Source organism: Ricinus communis, chromosome 6, assembly GCF_019578655.1.
Source record: "Ricinus communis isolate WT05 ecotype wild-type chromosome 6, ASM1957865v1, whole genome shotgun sequence".
Lineage (NCBI taxonomy): Eukaryota > Viridiplantae > Streptophyta > Magnoliopsida > Malpighiales > Euphorbiaceae > Ricinus > Ricinus communis.
In genome coordinates, this window is record NC_063261.1 from 19176540 (window position 1) to 19194907 (window position 18368).

Here is an 18368-nt window from a genome sequence, read left to right on the forward strand (position 1 = left end):
GCATAACCATGCCTAAAGTATATTTTATTTTCAATGCTTTAAAGACAAGAAATTGATAGTGTGTCTTGCATTGAATTGTTTCTGACAGTATTCTGTATATGCAGTAGGCTATAGGCTATAGGCTTTAAAAGAGCTATAGCATGTTACCCACAATGGGTAGCTTATCAGGCAGGAAACTAAAGAACACAATAATTCTTCTCTTCGCCAGTTGTTATTGCTGGTATTCAAGTAGGACATCCTGACTGTGAGTTCCTGAGCTAGATATTCTGGAATTTGCTTGTTAGTAGTCGGGCTCAACTCTAAATGGATGGTCCGAGCTTGAGTAAGTTTATTTCTTAATTGAAAAATGGAATCATTGTAATGTTTGAAGCCTTTAAGGTAAAGAAGTTTAGAAACTGCAAAAAAAAAAAAAAAAAAAAGGGCATGCTTTGCTTGCAAACAAGGAAAAGCATCAGGTGTAGTGAAGGATTCATCAAGCCCTGTTGGTTTTAGTATTCGATTCACATGGTAGAAAATTCCCATTTGAAACATGTTTAGAGTAAACGGATAATGGGTCATGACATTGCTTTCTTGCAGTGACCAAAAGCTGTTGATGACATTTTCTTTTTCTTCGGGAGGGGAATAAAATATACTGATAAGGTTCAATTTGACATTTAAACTTTGCAATAAGTTTCAATTTAGTGTTTTTAACTTTTCCAGCCAATTTAATCCATAAACTCTTTAAATAAATATAATATAATCATTTTGTAAGAGAGTGAAGTGCGCAAGATATATAGTCCAATTTGGCCATTCAACTTTTTGTGCGGCTCAATTTAACTCTAAAAAATAATTAATGATTTAATTATATAATTAAATTTATAAATTAATTTTTTTATATATTTTAGATTTTGAATTAATTGGTGGAAGTCATGTAAAGACGGATGAAATGGTAAAAATGATAGTGTTGGATTGTAAAATTTCATATACACTTTTATTTTTCTAGTGATAATGTTAATAATTTTTTATTTAAAAAGTATTGGTAATAGTGATAAAAAAAATAACGGCGGTGATAGTGAGTTGATTTTGATATTTTATTGATTGTGGTAATTTAAAAAATTTTATATTTATTTTCTTAATTTTTAACTTAAAAATAATAAATTTCAATTTGGCTTTTCAATTTGTGGCTCGAGTTCAATTGGCTCTCGAATTTTACAATCATGCTCAATTTATTCTTTTTTCGCACTCTTGTCATAGTGCGTGCAATAAACTCGCTTATAAAAGAGCTAAATCAAACATATTCAAAAAAATCAAAAATTAAATTGACCATAAAAGTTAAGAAAAGAATTAAATCAAACCTAACTATAAAACTTATAGCCAAATTGAATTTTATTTTTGAAATATGTCTTTCTGTATCAAAAAAATATCGAGCAGTTTAGAACTTGATATATTAGAAAGGGCCCACTATAATCCCAACAAAAATTTTGGTATGAAGCAAGCCAACAAAGTCTATATTTAAGGCTAACAAAAGACTATTAGTATTTTATTTATATTCTCTTAAATTATGGATATTAAGTTTTTAATGAATTTTTTTGTCATGAGTCCCACCACATTTTGAAATTCTCTTATTACCCTTTACTTTTATTATTTTTCAACTTTTGACTCCAAATAGTTTTTAATTCATTCACTTTTCATATATTTTCATATTGTTTGTTTACCTTGTAGTTTTAACATTATTTTCTCTACTGCAATCTTTCTTTTCTTCCTTCTATGTTACCTTTTAAAGTCATCTCTTTTCTATATAATGATGCTTAATTATACCATGTAAAGGTATCAACCCTTAACAATTTCATGCAAAGTTTAGTCCATTAAACTATTGACATTGTGCAAGTTTTACGTAAGGATTACATAAAAGAATGTCTGGCATTACAAAAAGAAAATGAATAAGATATTTACTTATTATATAATTAATTTACATTTTTATTGAAAAAATCTAAAAGAGTTCCATAAAGGAAATCCATAAAAATTGTAGATCAATAAGGTGTTGAATATTCAAAGATATGCTTCAGGGGATTGATAACAATTATATAATAAGCTAAAATCATATAAAAAAAACATTATTAACCATATAAGCAAAATGAAGCTCGGATTTGAGCTGGAACTTCATGACAGATTGCTAGTCGATCAATCATAAAATTAAATTTGCTAAATTGTTTAATTTTATTGAAATGATAAAACTACAGTGTATAAACTAAGATTTATAGTTTGTCAATTTGATTTTAGTTGTGGTTTTCTTCATCCTCGTCCTTTAAACGCAATCCTTAAACCCTTTCTCTGTCTCAAACTGTTTCCCTCTCACTTTCCACCGTGTTTCTTCTTCTTCTGAGCTCACTTCCTTTCGGAACTCTCCGTTCAAAATCCTCTCTTCCACTTCTCCACACTATCACCACCTTCCAAAACCATTTCATTGAAAAGCAACAAATCTTTTTTCTGTTTCTGCTTGTATTTCTTCTTCTTCGACGACTGATACTATCCCCATATAATCACAACAAAAGCAACAACAACCATCAGTACCCTTCAAAGAAACTCTCAGTTGGATTGCCCGTACTGGGCTTTATGGTGAATTGTCCGTTAACCATGTGGGTAAATGGTTCCTCTTTTGTGGGTGGGTTGCTCTTCATAGAGTCCACGTTGGTCTCACTTTCCTTAATATTTTGAAGAAGAGTGCGCAGTTCAAATTATTGGATATTGTTAACTATATGTATTTGCTTATAAGTTCAATTCTTTTCTTTTCTTTAATTATTGTTTATATATATATATATATAGTAAGACGGATTGAGACACAATCCCATTTAATTGGTGTTGTTAATTTTATGTGTTTGTTTGTTAAGTTTAGGCCTTTCTGCTTTTTGTTTGTTTGTTATAATGATATGGTGGAATTTTTCAGGTTACTACCCTTCCTAATGAGTTTCCCAATGCCCATACGACTATAAATGATTTGAGGTAGGAGTATGTGGTAGCTGTTGAAGGTAGGAGTATGTTCGGTCCCGGCCTACTGAGTCTGTTAATAAGAAAATGAAAACTGGTTTAGTTGAGGTAATTTTCTATTCCATTCTATTCTGTTTTTTCTTTATTATCTTTTTCCTTTCTTATTTATTACTTACTAGTAGAAATGGATTTAATGGCTGGCCCTATTTCATTGGTGTGTGTGGACATTGTTGCTTCAATTTCTGTGAAATGGATATTTGATGAAATTGTACTGATTCATAATATTTATGGCAGCTCGCTGCAGATAATGTTCAAATACTGAATGCAGTGAGATCGAAGTTACCATTTTTAGTTACTACGGCAGATGACGCTAAAGATTCTGTCAAATAGGAGATTCATCTGAGGTAGCTAACTTAAGATTTTTCTTATTTAAAGTTGCCATAGTTCATGAACTTAAAAATTTTGGTCCAAAAGATTTTATAACTTGTCAATAGCTTTTCGAACAAGGCTCACAAATTTTATTCTTTCTCACATAAGGTTTCACTTTTATTTTGTTTTTTTTTTTATCCATTGATTTATATTTTTGAAGTTCATGTTGTTAAAGTAACTTGAGGGTTATTAGGTTCCGGTGCCTTGACTTACAGTGGCAGCAAATGAATTTTAATATAATGTTGAGGCAGAGAATAGTAAAACTGACTCGAAGATATCTAGAGGATGTATATGGATTTGTGGGGGTATACCATGTGAAGTATGGCATATCATTTACTTTAATTATATTCTTCTCCTTTGTCACTGGATTCTTTTTCCTTCTTGTATTACATTCTTATGTTACACTCTGTTTTGATTGTGATTTTTCATGGTTATAAGGTAGATCGAGACTCCAATACTTTCTAGATCTACTCCAGAAGGTGCTCGAGATTATTTGGTCCCCTCGAGAGTTCAGGTATTTGTCATTTTATTCAGCAGATGTCAATATTTTATTTGATGCTTTTATGGCTGTGGTATGCTACTCTTACGGATATACTTTTAACAATTGGCGATTGCACAGCTTAATTTTGATTTAATAGTTTCTGCACTGTAAGATGGTCTTTCTACAAAGTCATTCTTAAAAATAAAATGATTTTCCAATGTCTTGGCTGTCTGATGTACATGAAGAGATCGCAATCAATTAGTAAAATTCATAAATCATGAACTAAAGAGATAGAGCCATGAGGTAGATGTACAGCAGAAAGATATTGATGTGTCTTTATGACAACCCCTTAATATTTTATCATTGAGTTTTGGGCAAATTTTCGTTTATTGTTACAGTTATACCATTTGTTGAAATGTACTTAAAAATAGATTTTTTTGGCTACATTTACTTGGGATACACTAGTGTCAAGTTTGGATCCAATGAAGAAGGAAGAGCTACTGAGGCGATGTTCTGCAGGACCAGGCGATCTCATATTGTTTGCAGTGGGTCATTATGCATCAGTTAATAAAACTTTGGACCGACTTAGGATGTTTATAGCCAATGAGATTTGCTTGATTCACCATGTATGCCTTTGACCTGTCTGGATTCTGAGATTTTACAACATTTGTCATGTCATTCTCTGAAATCTTTCTTGTTTTTCTCTGATATTTTAGTCCAGACATTCAATTCTATGGGTGACTGATTTCCTGATGTTTGAGTGGAATGATACAGAGCAGAGGCTTGAGGTCTGTCTTACATCTAACATTACTCTTTTGCGATTCTAATGAAATAAGCTGTGCATGATTTTTGCATTACTATCCTTGTACTGCACAACTTATTAATACAAGTGTTAGTTACTTTATTTGATAATTTTAGCTTCTTTTCTTCCCGTATGATCATAATCATAAAATACTAAGTTTTCTTTGTCTTGTCTGAATAAATTAACTGTGTAATTTAAATCTTAATATTTTTGCCTCTTTAAGTGCTTCTACTTCTAATTTGTGAAGTTAAAAGGAATGAGAAAGAAAAATCTTTAGTTTCCTTGTATGGTTTACCTCGAGTTAGCTCAAGGAATTTGCTTGAAATAATGGAATTGAGCTCTTATAGTTTCTCACCTTATAAGTTTTCTTTGGGCTAGTTGTTGGTGTATTCAATTTATAGCATCAGCAAGTTATTTTTAGTTATAGTTTGACTACATTTATCCTTTTCTATCCCTTGTTTGAAAGGGTTAGGCCTTACATCATCCATTTACGGCACCTAATCCTGAAGATATGGAAGACCTTTCTTCTGCTAGAGCCCTTGCTTAGGACATGGTTTACAATGGGGTTGAGGTAGTTTCTTATTTCTTTCTATCGATGCAAGTTTGAAGCTTAAGTGAGACAGTAACAAAATCTATCTGTCCCGTTTAATATTTTGCTGTCAGATTGGTGGAGGAAGTTTGAGAATTTATAAGCGTGAAATTCAACAAAAGGTTTTGGAAATTGTTGGCATCTCCGCTGAACAGGTGAGAAGACCCTTATTTTATTTGCTATTAGGTTTTCTTTTTTGATTCACCAGGTCCATATTCCAGTACTTTAATATTTGGAGCAGGTTGCATTAGTTTATATTGCTATTTGTCATTTTTGCTTCACTTATTTGAATTTGAATCTGGAAACCATTTTGCCGAGTGTAAACATTGGTGCTAACCAGTTGAAGCAATCAGCTTGAACTTGCAAGTCTCAATCTTGAACCTCAAGCATGTAGCACTAGAAATAGGTGGGACAGAAGGTCAACAATGCTAAGAGCACAAAATATGACCATAAATGATGTGAGGTTTCTTTTTCTTCACAGGCTGAAGAAAAGTTTGGATATCTTTTAGAGGCTTTAGACATGGGTGCTCCACCTCACGGTATGGACCTCTTCACCTTGCTGTAGTGCATAATGAATTTACTGGTCTTGATATCTACTTTCTGGTTTTGTAGGGGGAATTGCATATGGGTTGGATAGATTGGTTATGTTGTTGGCTGATGCTAATTCTATCAGGGATGTCATAGCTTTCCCCAAGACAACAACCGCCCAATGTGCTCTTACTCGTGCTCCATCGGAGGTTGGTCCGCAACAGCTGAAAGATCTATCTTTCAATGCTTAATAGTATTCTGTGCACTGGGTTGCTTCAGTTACCATTTTGGCAGTCTGCATGATTCCAGTTTTGCATAATCAGGGAATTATTTATGTATATTGTGGAATCATGTTTTATTATTTTCTTATACCCTCTTTAAGATTGAATCATTATTGAACCAGACATTTTTTGCATTACCTCTGCAGTTTTTACTTGTACAATTATTTGAAAATTCCTTGTTATCTGCTTTTGAAATTGAAATCCCAAGTTACTGAAATTATAAAAAATAACTTGTTACCAAAAATTGATGAAAACAAGTATAGTATAAGATAAAAGGGATGTAGTGAGCCTTGAGACCTTTAACTGAAGAGTAATTAAACCCTTAAAATTCAAATTATATAGCATAGTAAAATTAAAATATTATTCTTAAGTGCCAAATATATGAATACAAATTGAAAAAGATATTTTATAACTATTGAATGACATACACTCTTAACAAATTTCCTCACATTTACACTTTTCCCAAATTCTAATCTACCATACTATAAACTCAACTCTTTTTCGTCGTTTTCCACAAATATTAAAAATCAATCTTTGCAAACTATTCAATCAACACAACCAAATTATATAAAACCTATTAATCAACCAATTCTTTTTACTACTACAAACCAGGTAGTAAACTAGAGAATATATTTTGAAAAAACTTTTATAGTAAGTGCTTTTTATGCTCTATTTTACTATTTGACTATTTCATAGCAAGTGCATTTTATGCTCCATCTTACTATGTTATTATTTTACAGCAAGTGCATTTTATGCTCCATCTTACTTTTTTTTTTTTATTATTCTTTTGATGAGTGCATTTTATGCTCCGTCTCACCTTTAGAATTGATCGACTTAATTAATAGGTGCATTTAATGCTCCATCCTACTACATCATGTCAAAAATTTAAAAGCATATGCTCTTACTCTTTTTTTTTTTTTTCAAAATATTTTCTCTATTTACTTAAACCTGAATTTAGGACTAGCTTAAAAGAAAAAAGTTTCAAAATAAGTCATATATTACTTAATCATGCTTCATTACTAAGCTCTTAAAGATTTCTTTAAAATATTGCTTAATTGATGATAAAGAGTTGAGTATTTCCTAAAGGAAACTATAAACCTACAAATCTAAATTTTATATTCTTTTCCCGACACTTAAACCCTATATTGTCCTAAATGTATCAGAAAAATAAAGAATCAATACTTCCCAGAATATGAAAAGCGAGCTTCCGTTGACATGATCATCTGACTCAGTTATTATTTCTCTTATGATAGGCAACACTCCTTCTGCGATACAAATTTTCATTAACAAGATCTTTCCTGAATGAACAAACTCTGTCCTCGTCAATTCTTCCCAATTTTCCAATATCAAGCCCGTAACTCCTCCTCTCGCTTCGCACAATGCTGCTACGTGGTCTTCGCATATATGACTCAACTTCCGTCGCATTATTATTAACACTCAAATCCCTGGGAAAGTTGGTGGCGGGGTCACCGCCGATGGTTCCATACCCAATATTCTCACTACCACGAGCAAACCCTAACATGCTGTTAACGTAAACGTCTCTTGCTTTGCGAAGAACTTTTATGGGTGCTCTTGCTATTCGCATGAACATGATGCTTAGCTTACCATTGTTCCTCATTCTTCTTAATTTTATTGGAAGTATGGTGATGATTAATTGTCTTCTTTTTGATATTAAGATAAGATGGAGAGGGTGGGTGGCGTATTTATTTATTGACAATGTAGAATCCTACTTTGACTATATCATTATAATTACTGGATAAGCAACAAATCCATAACGTCTCTGTCACTCTCCACCGTGTCTCTTCTTCTCACTCCTTCCCTCACTCTCCAGTATGATTATAATTCTGTTTCTGCTTGTACTTATACTATTCCCACATCATCAAAGACAACAACAACAACCACCAGTACCCTTCAAAGAAACTCTCAATTGGGTTTCCCGTTCTGGGCTTTGTGGTGAATTGTCCGTTAACGATGCGGGTAAACGGGTCCTCCTTTGTGGGTGGTTGCTCTTTATAGAGTCCACGGTGGTCTCACTTTCCTCAATCTTAGAGACCACACTGGTACTGTCCAGGCATATGAATGTGCAATTTTTGAATAAGTATGGTTCTGAATGCGCATTTCCAATTATCAGATATTGTTAACTTTACGTATTTGCTTATAAGTTCAATCTTTTTCTTTTTATTCTTTTTAATAGTGAGACGGATTGAGACGCGGTGTCGTTAATTTTATGTGTTTGTTTGTGAAGTTTAGGTCTTTTTGCTTTTTGTTCGTTTGTTATAATGATATGGTGGAATGTTTCAGGTTACTGCCCTTCCTGATGAGTTTCCCGATGCCCGCTCGATTATGAATGATTTGAGGTTGCAGTATGTGGTAGCTGTTGAAGGTGTTGTTCGGTCCCGGCCTCATGAGTCTGTTAATAAGAAAATGAAAACTGGCTTAACTGAGGTATTTTTCCATTCCATTTCATTCTATTCTGTTTTTTCTTTATTATCGTTTTCCTTTCTTGCGTATTACTTATGAGAAGAAATGGAATTTAACGGCTGGCCCCATTTCATTGTTTGGTGTGTGGGGACACTGTTACTTCAATTTCTGTGAAATTGATATTATGTAACAGATTTTTGATGAAGCTGTACTGATTCATAATATGCATGGCAGGTCGCTGCAGAAAATGTTCAAATACTGAATGCAGTGGTATCGAAGTTACCATTCTTAGTTACTACATCAGATGATGCTAAAGATTCTATCAAAGAGGAGATTCCTCTGAGTCAATCTATTGTGTATTCTGAAGCCAGGAACTTCTATTCTTTGCCCCAAATTCCTCAGCTCTTTAAGCAGATGTTGATGGTCTCTGGTTTTGACAAATATTATCAATTTGCAAGGTAACTTTTCCTGGCTTTGCTGGCCTTCTATTGCATTGTTATTGCCTATTCAATTGTGATCATCCTTCTTTCTCTTCCTTTGCTGATAAATCTTTGACTTGTGGACCATTTCTGCATGCCTCAAAGAGAACCACTGAGCTTTATCTGAACTTAGTTTCATTTGACTATTCTGTTCATTTGACTATTTGACTATCTGAATTAGTTTCATTTGACTATTTTGTTCATTTGACTATTTTTTCTGAACTGAGCAAGACAGACATGCTCTTTTTTTCAATTTTTTTTTTTTTTTTGGTTTGAGTTGTGGGTCTATTGCCTTTTACTTTAGGGATGGGGAGGTCTGCAATGTTAATTATAATGGCGTTAAAGTTGGGATTGTACTTCTCTTTATACAGATGCTTTAGAGATGAAGATTTAAGGGCTGACAGACAACCTGAGTTCACTCAGCTTGATATGGAACTTGCATTGACTCTCTTGGAGGACATGCTAAAGCTCAATGAAGATGTGATTAGAAAGGTTAGTATGACAGGATATTATTAGGAGTTCAAAGGAAAGGAAAACGATAAAAATAATGTTGGCCTTCCTACCTATCCTTGGCTCGGTAAATTGAAGGACCATACTAGTTTGGGATGTTTATGTCTAGTTAAGTTTGTAAACTGAAAGAATTTACTGATTTTCTTTTTCTTATATGTCTACCACTAAAATATGATATGATATTTTCTTTCATCATAAGAGGTATGATCTGATATACACCAAGTCATTTATAAAACATAGAAGCCAAATATGAGGGTGAGGCTTCCTTCAGTCTTGCGAATAAATTTGTATGTTTTTTGTTATGGCTGAAGTTGAGGAAAGCTTCATGTAGCCTGTAGCAATCTATGAAATGTAGTCAGGCTTTGCTTTTTGCTTTTACTTTTCAAACTCAGCTTGAACCAATTTTGAGTCGATCTAGGCTGTAACAAAGTAAGCCAGATTATCTTATTGATAACCAAAGTATCTAGGTTGAGATATTTCATCAAAAGTTTTCCATGTAATTGTGGTTTTGGTGGGTCCTGAGGGAATAAGTCAACTAGGGCGTATTTCAACCTAGCTGCATGTATCTGTATCATGAGTTCACTTTATATTTGCAGAATTTGCCACCGTTTCCTATGTTTGTTTAACATCTTCATTACCGATTATGATTCATTTTGTGCTCATTGTAGGTTTTCCTGAAGATTAAAGGTGTCCAGCTGCCAAACCCTTTTCCAAGACTTGCATATGCTGAAGCAATGAGCCGTTATGGTTCAGACAGGTCGGATACAAGATTTGATCGAGTTGAAAGATGTAATAATCTCCTTCACAGACACACACATAGTCTGGATTATGAAATTTTACAATATTTGTTATGTCATTCTCTGAAATCTTTCTTGTTTTTCCTCTGATATTTTGGTCCAGACATTCAATTCTACGGTTGACTGATTTCCCAATGTTTGAGTGGAATGATACAGAGCAGAGGCTTGAGGTCCGGCTTACATCTAATATTACTCTTCTGCGATTCTAATAAAATAAGCTGCGCATGATTTTTGCATTAGTATTCTTGTATTGCTTTCTACCTTTTAATTTGTGAAGTTAGAAGGAATGAGAATCAAGAATGTATAGTTTCCTAGTATGGTTTACCTCGAGTTAGGAAGAGCACCCATCAATAAATTCACCGTAAAAATATTATTCTTTAAGTGCAAAATATCAACAAGAACAAAAAAAAATGTAAAATTATTGAATAATATACCATCTAATAAATTTCCTCACATTTAAACTTTGATCGTCTTCTAATCCACTCAACTCTTTTTCATCATTTTCCACAAATATTAAAAATCAATCTTTGTAAACCATTCAATCAATACGACTAATTCATACAAAACTTATCAATCAACTAATTCTTTTTTTACTACTACAAACCAGGTAGTAAATTACGGAAAACATTTTAAAAATGCTTTTATAGCAAGTGCATTTTAAGCTCCGTCTTATTTTTTTTTTTCTTATTTTTTTGATAAGTGCATTTTATGCTCCATCTCACCTTTAGAATTATTTGACTTGATTAACAGGTGCATTTAATGCTCCATCCTATTACGTCATGCCAAAATTCAAAAGTATATATATATATATATATATATATATATATATATATATATACTTTTTTTTTCTCAAAATATTTCTCATGTTTACTTAAACCTTGAATTTAGGACTAGCTTAAAAGAAAAATATTTCAAAATAAGTCATGTATTTTCTAGTCATGCTTCCTTACTGAGCTCAAACATTTTTTTTTCTTCAGAATATTGCTTCAATTAATGATAAAGAGTTGAGTATTTCCTTAAAAAAAATAATTCAAAATAACTATAAATCTAATTTTCATATTCTTTCCCCACACTAAACCCTTCATTGTCCTAAATGTATCAATACAGTAAGAAAAATAAAGAAAGAGTACTTCCCTGAATACGAAAAGCGAGCTTCCGTTAACATGATCTATCTGACTAAATAATTCTTTCCCTTACGATAGACAATAATCCTTCTGCGATACAAATTTTCATAAACACGATCTTCCCTGAATGAACAAACTCTATCCTCGTTAATCCTTCCCAACTTTCCAAGATCAAGCCCGTAACTCCTCCTCCTCCCGCTTCGCCCAATGCTACTACATGGTCTTCGCGTATATGACCCAACTTCCGTCGCATTATTATTAACATTAAAATCCCTGGGAAAGTTGGTGGCAGGGGCACCGCCAATGCTTCCATACCCAATATTCTCACTACCATAAGCAAACCCTAACATGTCTCTTGCCTTGCGAAGAACTACCATAAGAACTATTCGCAAGAACATGATGCTTAGCCTGACAGCATTGTTCCTCATATTATGAAAAAAATAAAAATAATCGAAGTGCTTAACTGTTGACGATGACGATGATGGTATAGTTTCTTGATAATGCGGGAAGAGATGGAGAGGGATTAACGGCGTTTAAAGATAGCGGTGGTCCTGCTCCAATTTGTGCGGACTCGAATAGAGAAATAAGGAACTTTCTTTAACTCCGAAAAGAAAAAGAAAAGTGTTATCGTTGTTATATTATTATAGTTTTTAAGTTTGGGCTTTTAGGTTTCGCAGTTTCCAAGCGACAAAAAGGTACATAAAAGAGATGGGTTGGGTTGGGGGAATTGATAGTACTATGAATTCTGTATCAATTGTGTTTTTAACTTCCGACTTCCAATTATTCTAAAAGAAAAAAAAAATTATTTATATTAAAAAATAATTTACATAAACATAATGATTCTAATAAGATATTATATTAAAAAATAAAATATCTAGAAATAATATATATAATTATTGAGGTGCAAGAATATTTAAAAAGAAGTTCATATTAAATTATTATTCAATATTTTAATAAAATAAACATTCTATAATTTAGTTATTAATATATTACCATAAATTAAAATTAAATATATATATATATCAAATTTCCCTCCTTTTTTTTTTAAACCATCAAAGTAGCCTCGTAGTTTTAAAAGGAAAATACATGCAAACTTAGAATAGAAAATAGTACTTTAATTAAAAAACAAGCTATAACATAATATATTTTCAGAAGAAAAGTATTATCCAATTAAAATTAAATTAGTTATCGTTTCAATTCTAGTTTACAAAAAAAATATAAGGATTTACTTTATATAAAATACTAATAATAATTTTAAAATAAGAATAATGGTCTATTTAGTAATTTAATTATTTATTAGGATACATCTAAAGTATAAATGATTATTTTAATTTAGTGTGTTTATACTTATTTCGTCTAATCTAAAAGTATTTATAAAAATTACATAGAAACACTTTTTTTTTGAAATATTACATAGAAATACTTAATATACAATATAATGGATTAACAATAAAATTATAAAGTGCATAAGAAGAAAAAAAAAAGAAAATATAATTGATCTTCAAACAAAGAAAAAATAAATACAATAATATTTAGTAATTACGACAATAAGAACTTCAATTTTGTAAATCAGGATAGTTATATAGTGTATTTTAAAATTTTGTGAAGATAATTTTGATTATCTAAAATTTGTCTTTAAAAACAAATAAAAATATAAATGTTTTATAAAAAAAGTTAGCTAATTAATATTAGTATTCAGGGAAGCTTATTGCAAGTTATTTACTGACTAGCATAATTAATTAGTCGCGATCCTGCGGGTCATTTTATTTATTTATTTTAAAGACTATATTTTTGTAGTTAATACATTAATTTTGTTTTTCTTTGGATAATTAATAATTCTATTATTTAATAACTAATGAGTTTTGAATTATTAATTTATTAAATATTAAATATACAAGAATTGACTATATATTTTGTTTAATCTAACATTTTGACTAAACTAATACAATATGCATGGCATGTATTTCTATAATCCTAGCTTTTATATATCAATTAACTATTCAAATAACAGATTCAGACTTCTAGCTTTTGAAGAACAAAAACATTTCAAATGTTAGATTAAACTATTCAAATAACATTTTGAAATAGCAACTTCATGAAATATAGCAATTAAATTTGTGTTCCTTACCGCAGTCTTTTAATGAACTTTTCTTTCAATGTATCTTTTGAAGAACAAAAAGAAAGAAAGATTCAAGACACCCTTTAGGAGACAGGAGAAATTCAAGGCACTCTGTCGGAGAGAGGAGAAATGATGAGAAAGAAAATACTGTTAATACTATAAACAACTAAATAGTCCTATCTGCTGAAAAAGGCACTATCTTATTACTGTAAAAGAATTCATCTTTTTGGCTCCATATTTTCATCAATATTGCCAATGCCACGACCAACCAAAAAGTCCCATCTGCTAAAGAAAGCAATATCTTACTGCTGTGAACAATTATTGTACTCAATAGGAACGATCAATATATACATCTAAATCAACTGCCATTGAGACTTCAAAAGAAAAAAAATCAACTACCATTGAAAATGTTACTAATTTTGTTAGTAATATAACTGAATTACAAACAGAAAATATTCTTTAAATTTTGTAATTAAATGTATGAAAAGAATTACATGCAACACGCTAAATAGCTCAAAAAATGTAAATTTTTTTAAAAGGCCTCGAACAATTGCTAAACGTTAAAAGATTTTACAATTTTAGTATTTGGTTTAGATACTTGATACAGTTGATAGCTGTTTTTCACTGAATTGAAACGTTTGGTAAGAATTTAAAAGCAATAGTTGATAGTTGATTTAGTCTCAATCTTTACTATCAGAAATATCAATAATTTTCTTTAATTATTGATTAACTGTAATTATATTTAAATTATTTATTATATACAATTATGTTCGAGTCATAAGTTTTTTCACATATAATTTTATAAATTTTTGTGTTTAAGATTATGGACTGAAAAATAAATTTTTGGTCGAAAGGTACTGAATTGCTAAACCACCAAATTATTGATGTCAACTCAATATGTTATATTACAATCTTATGAAGTACATAGTAGCTGCCTGCCAGAGCAAGTCTTCTGAAAACGCTGAAATGGCTTGCCTAGAACTAATGCAAACATTAAGAACTTGTATCCAACTGGCTTCAGGAATCCTGCATCTAATCGTTCCTGATTTTATAATTGGCCTGAACAAAGTTCCAGGCAGCATGAGTAATTACACAGCACACGAGAATCATTTGCAACATGCATATTCTAAATTTTACATCTTCAATTAAATCAACTCAAGGACATTTTAAAAAATCTAGTATGCCTAATTTTTTCTCTAATAATACACGACGTTCCTTCTAACTGCATGACTTCTGCTTCTACTATACGAATTTCCATTAACATCGTCCTCTTCTTCTCTAAATGAACAAGCTCTGCCCTCGTCAATTCTCCCAATCTTTCCGACCCCTACACTGTAATTCCTTCTCATCGCACTAGCCTTCCTGCTGCATGATCTCCAATCCCCTTGCTCGGAACTTTGCATATATGACTCCGTTTCAGTACCCTTCTCAGACAACAGTCTCAGAAGTTTCTTGAACTCCTCATCATCCACATCCCTCAAAGAATTAACACTGTAACTCTTCGGCAAGTCAGTGGCACCGCCGCCTATGCTTCCACAGCCAACGTTACCACTATTAGCAAAACCTAGTATGCCCTTCACATAAAAATCTCTTGCCTTGCATAGTATCCTGATGGGTGCTTTTGTAATTTGGACGAGCTTGCTAAGCTTGTTTGGTTTGCTTCTCATTCTTGATTTTCTTTAAAGATATATAATAAGAGGATCGGTATTGGATGCAAGTTGTGAAGCAGGCAATTAATTTGGATTGGCGTTGATGATGGTTTTGAGATTGAAATGGAGAGCGTGGTATTTATATGTTAACCAGTTCTGACTTCCAATGGCTGTTGAAGTTGTTTCTTGGAAGCAACATTAAGGCTTTGAATTGACCTGGCTAAACCGATTAAATTGAAACATATAAATATTCAAGCAAAAAAGAGTAGAATAAACGTGAGGGAATTAAAATGATGGTAAGAATAATACAAGCGACGGTCCTCAGTCTACTTAAATGTGCTCTGACTATAAATTATGATGGTTGTTGAATTTTTCTTCTATATCTTAATACATAGGACAATCTAACAGTTCTCTGAGAGGCATTAATATATATTTGCCACTTGATTAAGCTGCTATTATTTGATAAATAAAGACTTATTTGAATACAGAAATAAGCAAATAAATAAAATGGTATTTAGAAAGGGTCTATTTCGGATAAAATTTGTAATATAATAAATAAAAATAAAAATAATTATTCATAAAAGCAATTTTTCTCCTCTTTGCGACTAGTTTGCAGATATGGGCCGAACTGCGTGCGTGTATATATATATATATATATATATATAAACTGAATTGAGATTTTCTTTTAACATTTAATATTCAAGGTATTTTTAAATATTTGATTTTTTTCTGTTCCAACTAAAATTCCTAGATATAATCTCATGATATAATTTATCCTAGTTGAGCAAATTAAACTAATAAAAGGGAAATCAAAAGAGAGATTTTTAGGCCATATATTATAATTTTATGAATAGATTCCGCCCAATTAATACTAATTGTTAATCTAAAAAGCAGTTGAGCTTCGGGGATGAATTAAAACAAAATGGCACAGACCCCTGTGTGGACTTTGATATGGTCTGACCGACAATAATTGGTTAACTAACGGTTCAGACAACATGCTATATATATATAAATAATTATAAAACATATTTTGCGTAATGTAATTATTATACATAAATAATATCTTAAGAATTGAGTTATATATTTAATTAATGAATTAAAGCAACACTCATTTAGATTGTAGGATAATATGAATAGCATAATAAACATATATTAAATGAATTTACATAGCTAGCCATATAGAAAAAAAAAAAAAAACTAAAATTTCATTTGATAAAAATAGTTTTATACTCTTTTTTTTATTGTTCATCCTGTCATATTAAGTGTTATTAATCTTTATAAAATAAATAAAATTAAATGATTTTAATTCAATATTTGTTAATATTATAAATTAGTAATCAATCGGCATTTTAAGTTTAAGTAAAAATCCATATTGGGCCATCTTAAAATATAATGTTAGCTTCCTTTACGTATAAATGTTGATAATTAAAGTTAATCCTTTTTTATGTATATCATAAGGGTAAATATAAATGCAGGAAATATAAATATTTGAGAGAATTTAAAATTCTAGAATTTATTAGGTTGAATTAAGTTAATTGTTATTTTGTCTCATACTACTCAATTATTGCATAAAATTTAAAACTTGTATCCAGTTTACGATTTCTTTAAGTTAACTAAGGTTAGTTTTGTCAATTATAAAAGTTAAAAATCTATAATAAAATTAATATAATTAGTAACATATATTTTTATTTTTCAATTAATCATGCTTTAAAGAATTAAAAATTAATATACTTTCGATAAATGATAAAATAACTGATCTATTAAAACTAATATAATATAATCTTTAGAAATTCTTTATATGCTAAATTTTTATATTATTAGTGAATAAAATAATTTTTTTGCATATTTCACAGTTTAAATAGTTCATTAATATGTAATTTGATAATTTCATAATCAAAATCATTACCTTTTTATAATAGACATCAATATTCAATATTCAAAAGATAATACTTATTATTTACTTTAATGATGTCCATTTTATATTCAATCAATTTTTAAATATTTATTATTTTAGTGAAAGATATTTATTATTTATAATCTTTATGTTCATTAATTTGTTATTGTCAATTCAATAATTATAAATTTATATATATTTTTTAAATCACCGTGAAATATTTATTTTTAAATGAAAATAATGTTGATTCTTTATGAAAGTTAGATTCATTGTTTGTGTAATATATATTGAAATACTTTTGGGATTGATATAAGCATTCATCGTTATAGATATAATCTTCATTAGTTTGTTAATGTATATTCATTAATTTATTTAAATGGACATATATGATATAAATATAATATAATCATTTTTACAGTTAGTAAACAAATAAAACATTAAACTAAGATTATTTTGTAAAAATTTATATTGTAGTACAAATATTTTGTTAGTAAAATAAAGTTAATATACAATAAATATTTAGTACATATTTAATGAATATAAATTAATAAATATTTAATATTAATTTAATAAAAATAAATTTCTTAAGAAAAAACTTGCATCAGTATTCTGACAAGTGTGCAGGGTATAAGGCCCCCTCAAACACCCTACACAAAGCTTAATAGATTACTATTAACTTCTATGCGTTCTTATGCTTTGGATAGATGATCAAATTGGCCTTTATATTTGTGCAAAAAGATCAAATGAAACCAAAATTAACATTTATGCCATAATAACCCAAACCACAACTTTTAAGATCAAATAAGGTAATTCGCTGTTTTGAATATCCTAAAGCAGGTGAACTTATTTTTTTCAAATATGCTTTTTCGTGTCTAATGAAATTGATTTAATAAATAAACCAAATCTAAATTAAATAAATCTTAACTCATAAGGCTCGTAAGCTAAGTCGTTGATAGTATACTTATACAAAAATAATATTGATAACTTAATATATATATATATATATATATATATATATATATATATATATATATATATTTATTTATTTCTCTAATATCATTATAATTTAATAATGTGGTTAATAGATTCAAATTATATATAGATATTTAAGGTATTTTAGAGCTTTAATAATATGATTTCTATATATAATATGGTGAAAATATGTATTTTTATCTCACTTAAGCTTAATTGTATATTTTCGGTAATATTAACTAAGAGAGAAAAAAATGGAGCTAAATACTCAAAAAGAAACTTAATTGGATATATTCGTATGAAGGTTCAAGATTAAGACGAATAGACTG

General features: G+C 30.1%; 3 protein-coding genes across 5 annotated transcripts; 2 read left to right on the plus strand and 1 right to left on the minus strand.

Annotated features, from left to right (window-relative positions):
* Window positions 1-2222: 2222 nt before the first annotated feature.
* Window positions 2223-6211, plus strand: LOC8273836 (aspartate--tRNA ligase, chloroplastic/mitochondrial). Its single transcript, XM_048376100.1, is given in 9 exon segments — window positions 2223-3072; window positions 3259-3368; window positions 3832-3907; window positions 4340-4500; window positions 4591-4662; window positions 5149-5247; window positions 5340-5420; window positions 5747-5804; window positions 5878-6211. Coding segments are annotated over 6 exon segments (621 nt in total). The 5' UTR covers window positions 2223-3072; window positions 3259-3368; window positions 3832-3907; window positions 4340-4356; the 3' UTR covers window positions 6045-6211.
* A 981-nt stretch (window positions 6212-7192) lies between these two features.
* Window positions 7193-10635, plus strand: LOC8273837 (aspartate--tRNA ligase, chloroplastic/mitochondrial). Of its 3 annotated transcripts, none has more exons than XM_048376098.1 (5): window positions 7193-8519; window positions 8730-8953; window positions 9346-9466; window positions 10153-10241; window positions 10385-10635. In XM_048376098.1, exons 1-5 carry the CDS (start codon window positions 8367-8369, stop codon window positions 10488-10490), a joined length of 693 nt encoding a protein of 230 aa, XP_048232055.1. In that variant the 5' UTR covers window positions 7193-8366; the 3' UTR covers window positions 10491-10635. The 3 variants fall into 3 exon arrangements, with proteins under 3 accessions (XP_048232055.1, XP_048232056.1, XP_048232054.1); XM_048376099.1 differs by having other exon boundaries at window positions 7193-8172; window positions 8376-8519; window positions 10153-10635; XM_048376097.1 differs by having other exon boundaries at window positions 10153-10635.
* Window positions 10636-14386: 3751 nt separating this feature from the next.
* On the minus strand, window positions 14387-15277 carry LOC112535315. The gene has a single exon (XM_025157891.2). It carries the CDS (start codon window positions 15189-15191, stop codon window positions 14721-14723), a length of 471 nt encoding a protein of 156 aa, XP_025013659.2. The 5' UTR covers window positions 15192-15277; the 3' UTR covers window positions 14387-14720.
* Between the last annotated feature and the right edge of the window lie 3091 nt (window positions 15278-18368).

Coding starts and splice junctions, on each gene's coding strand:
- LOC8273837 (XM_048376097.1), top strand. CDS start 8,367: ATGTTTCAGGTTACTGCCCTTCCTGATGAGTTTCCCGATGCCCGCTCG. Junction 8,954..9,345: donor AAATATTATCAATTTGCAAG/GTAACTTTTCCT, acceptor CTCTTTATACAG/ATGCTTTAGAGATGAAGATT. Junction 9,467..10,152: donor ATGAAGATGTGATTAGAAAG/GTTAGTATGACA, acceptor TGCTCATTGTAG/GTTTTCCTGAAGATTAAAGG.
- LOC112535315 (XM_025157891.2), bottom strand. CDS start 15,191: ATGAGAAGCAAACCAAACAAGCTTAGCAAGCTCGTCCAAATTACAAAA.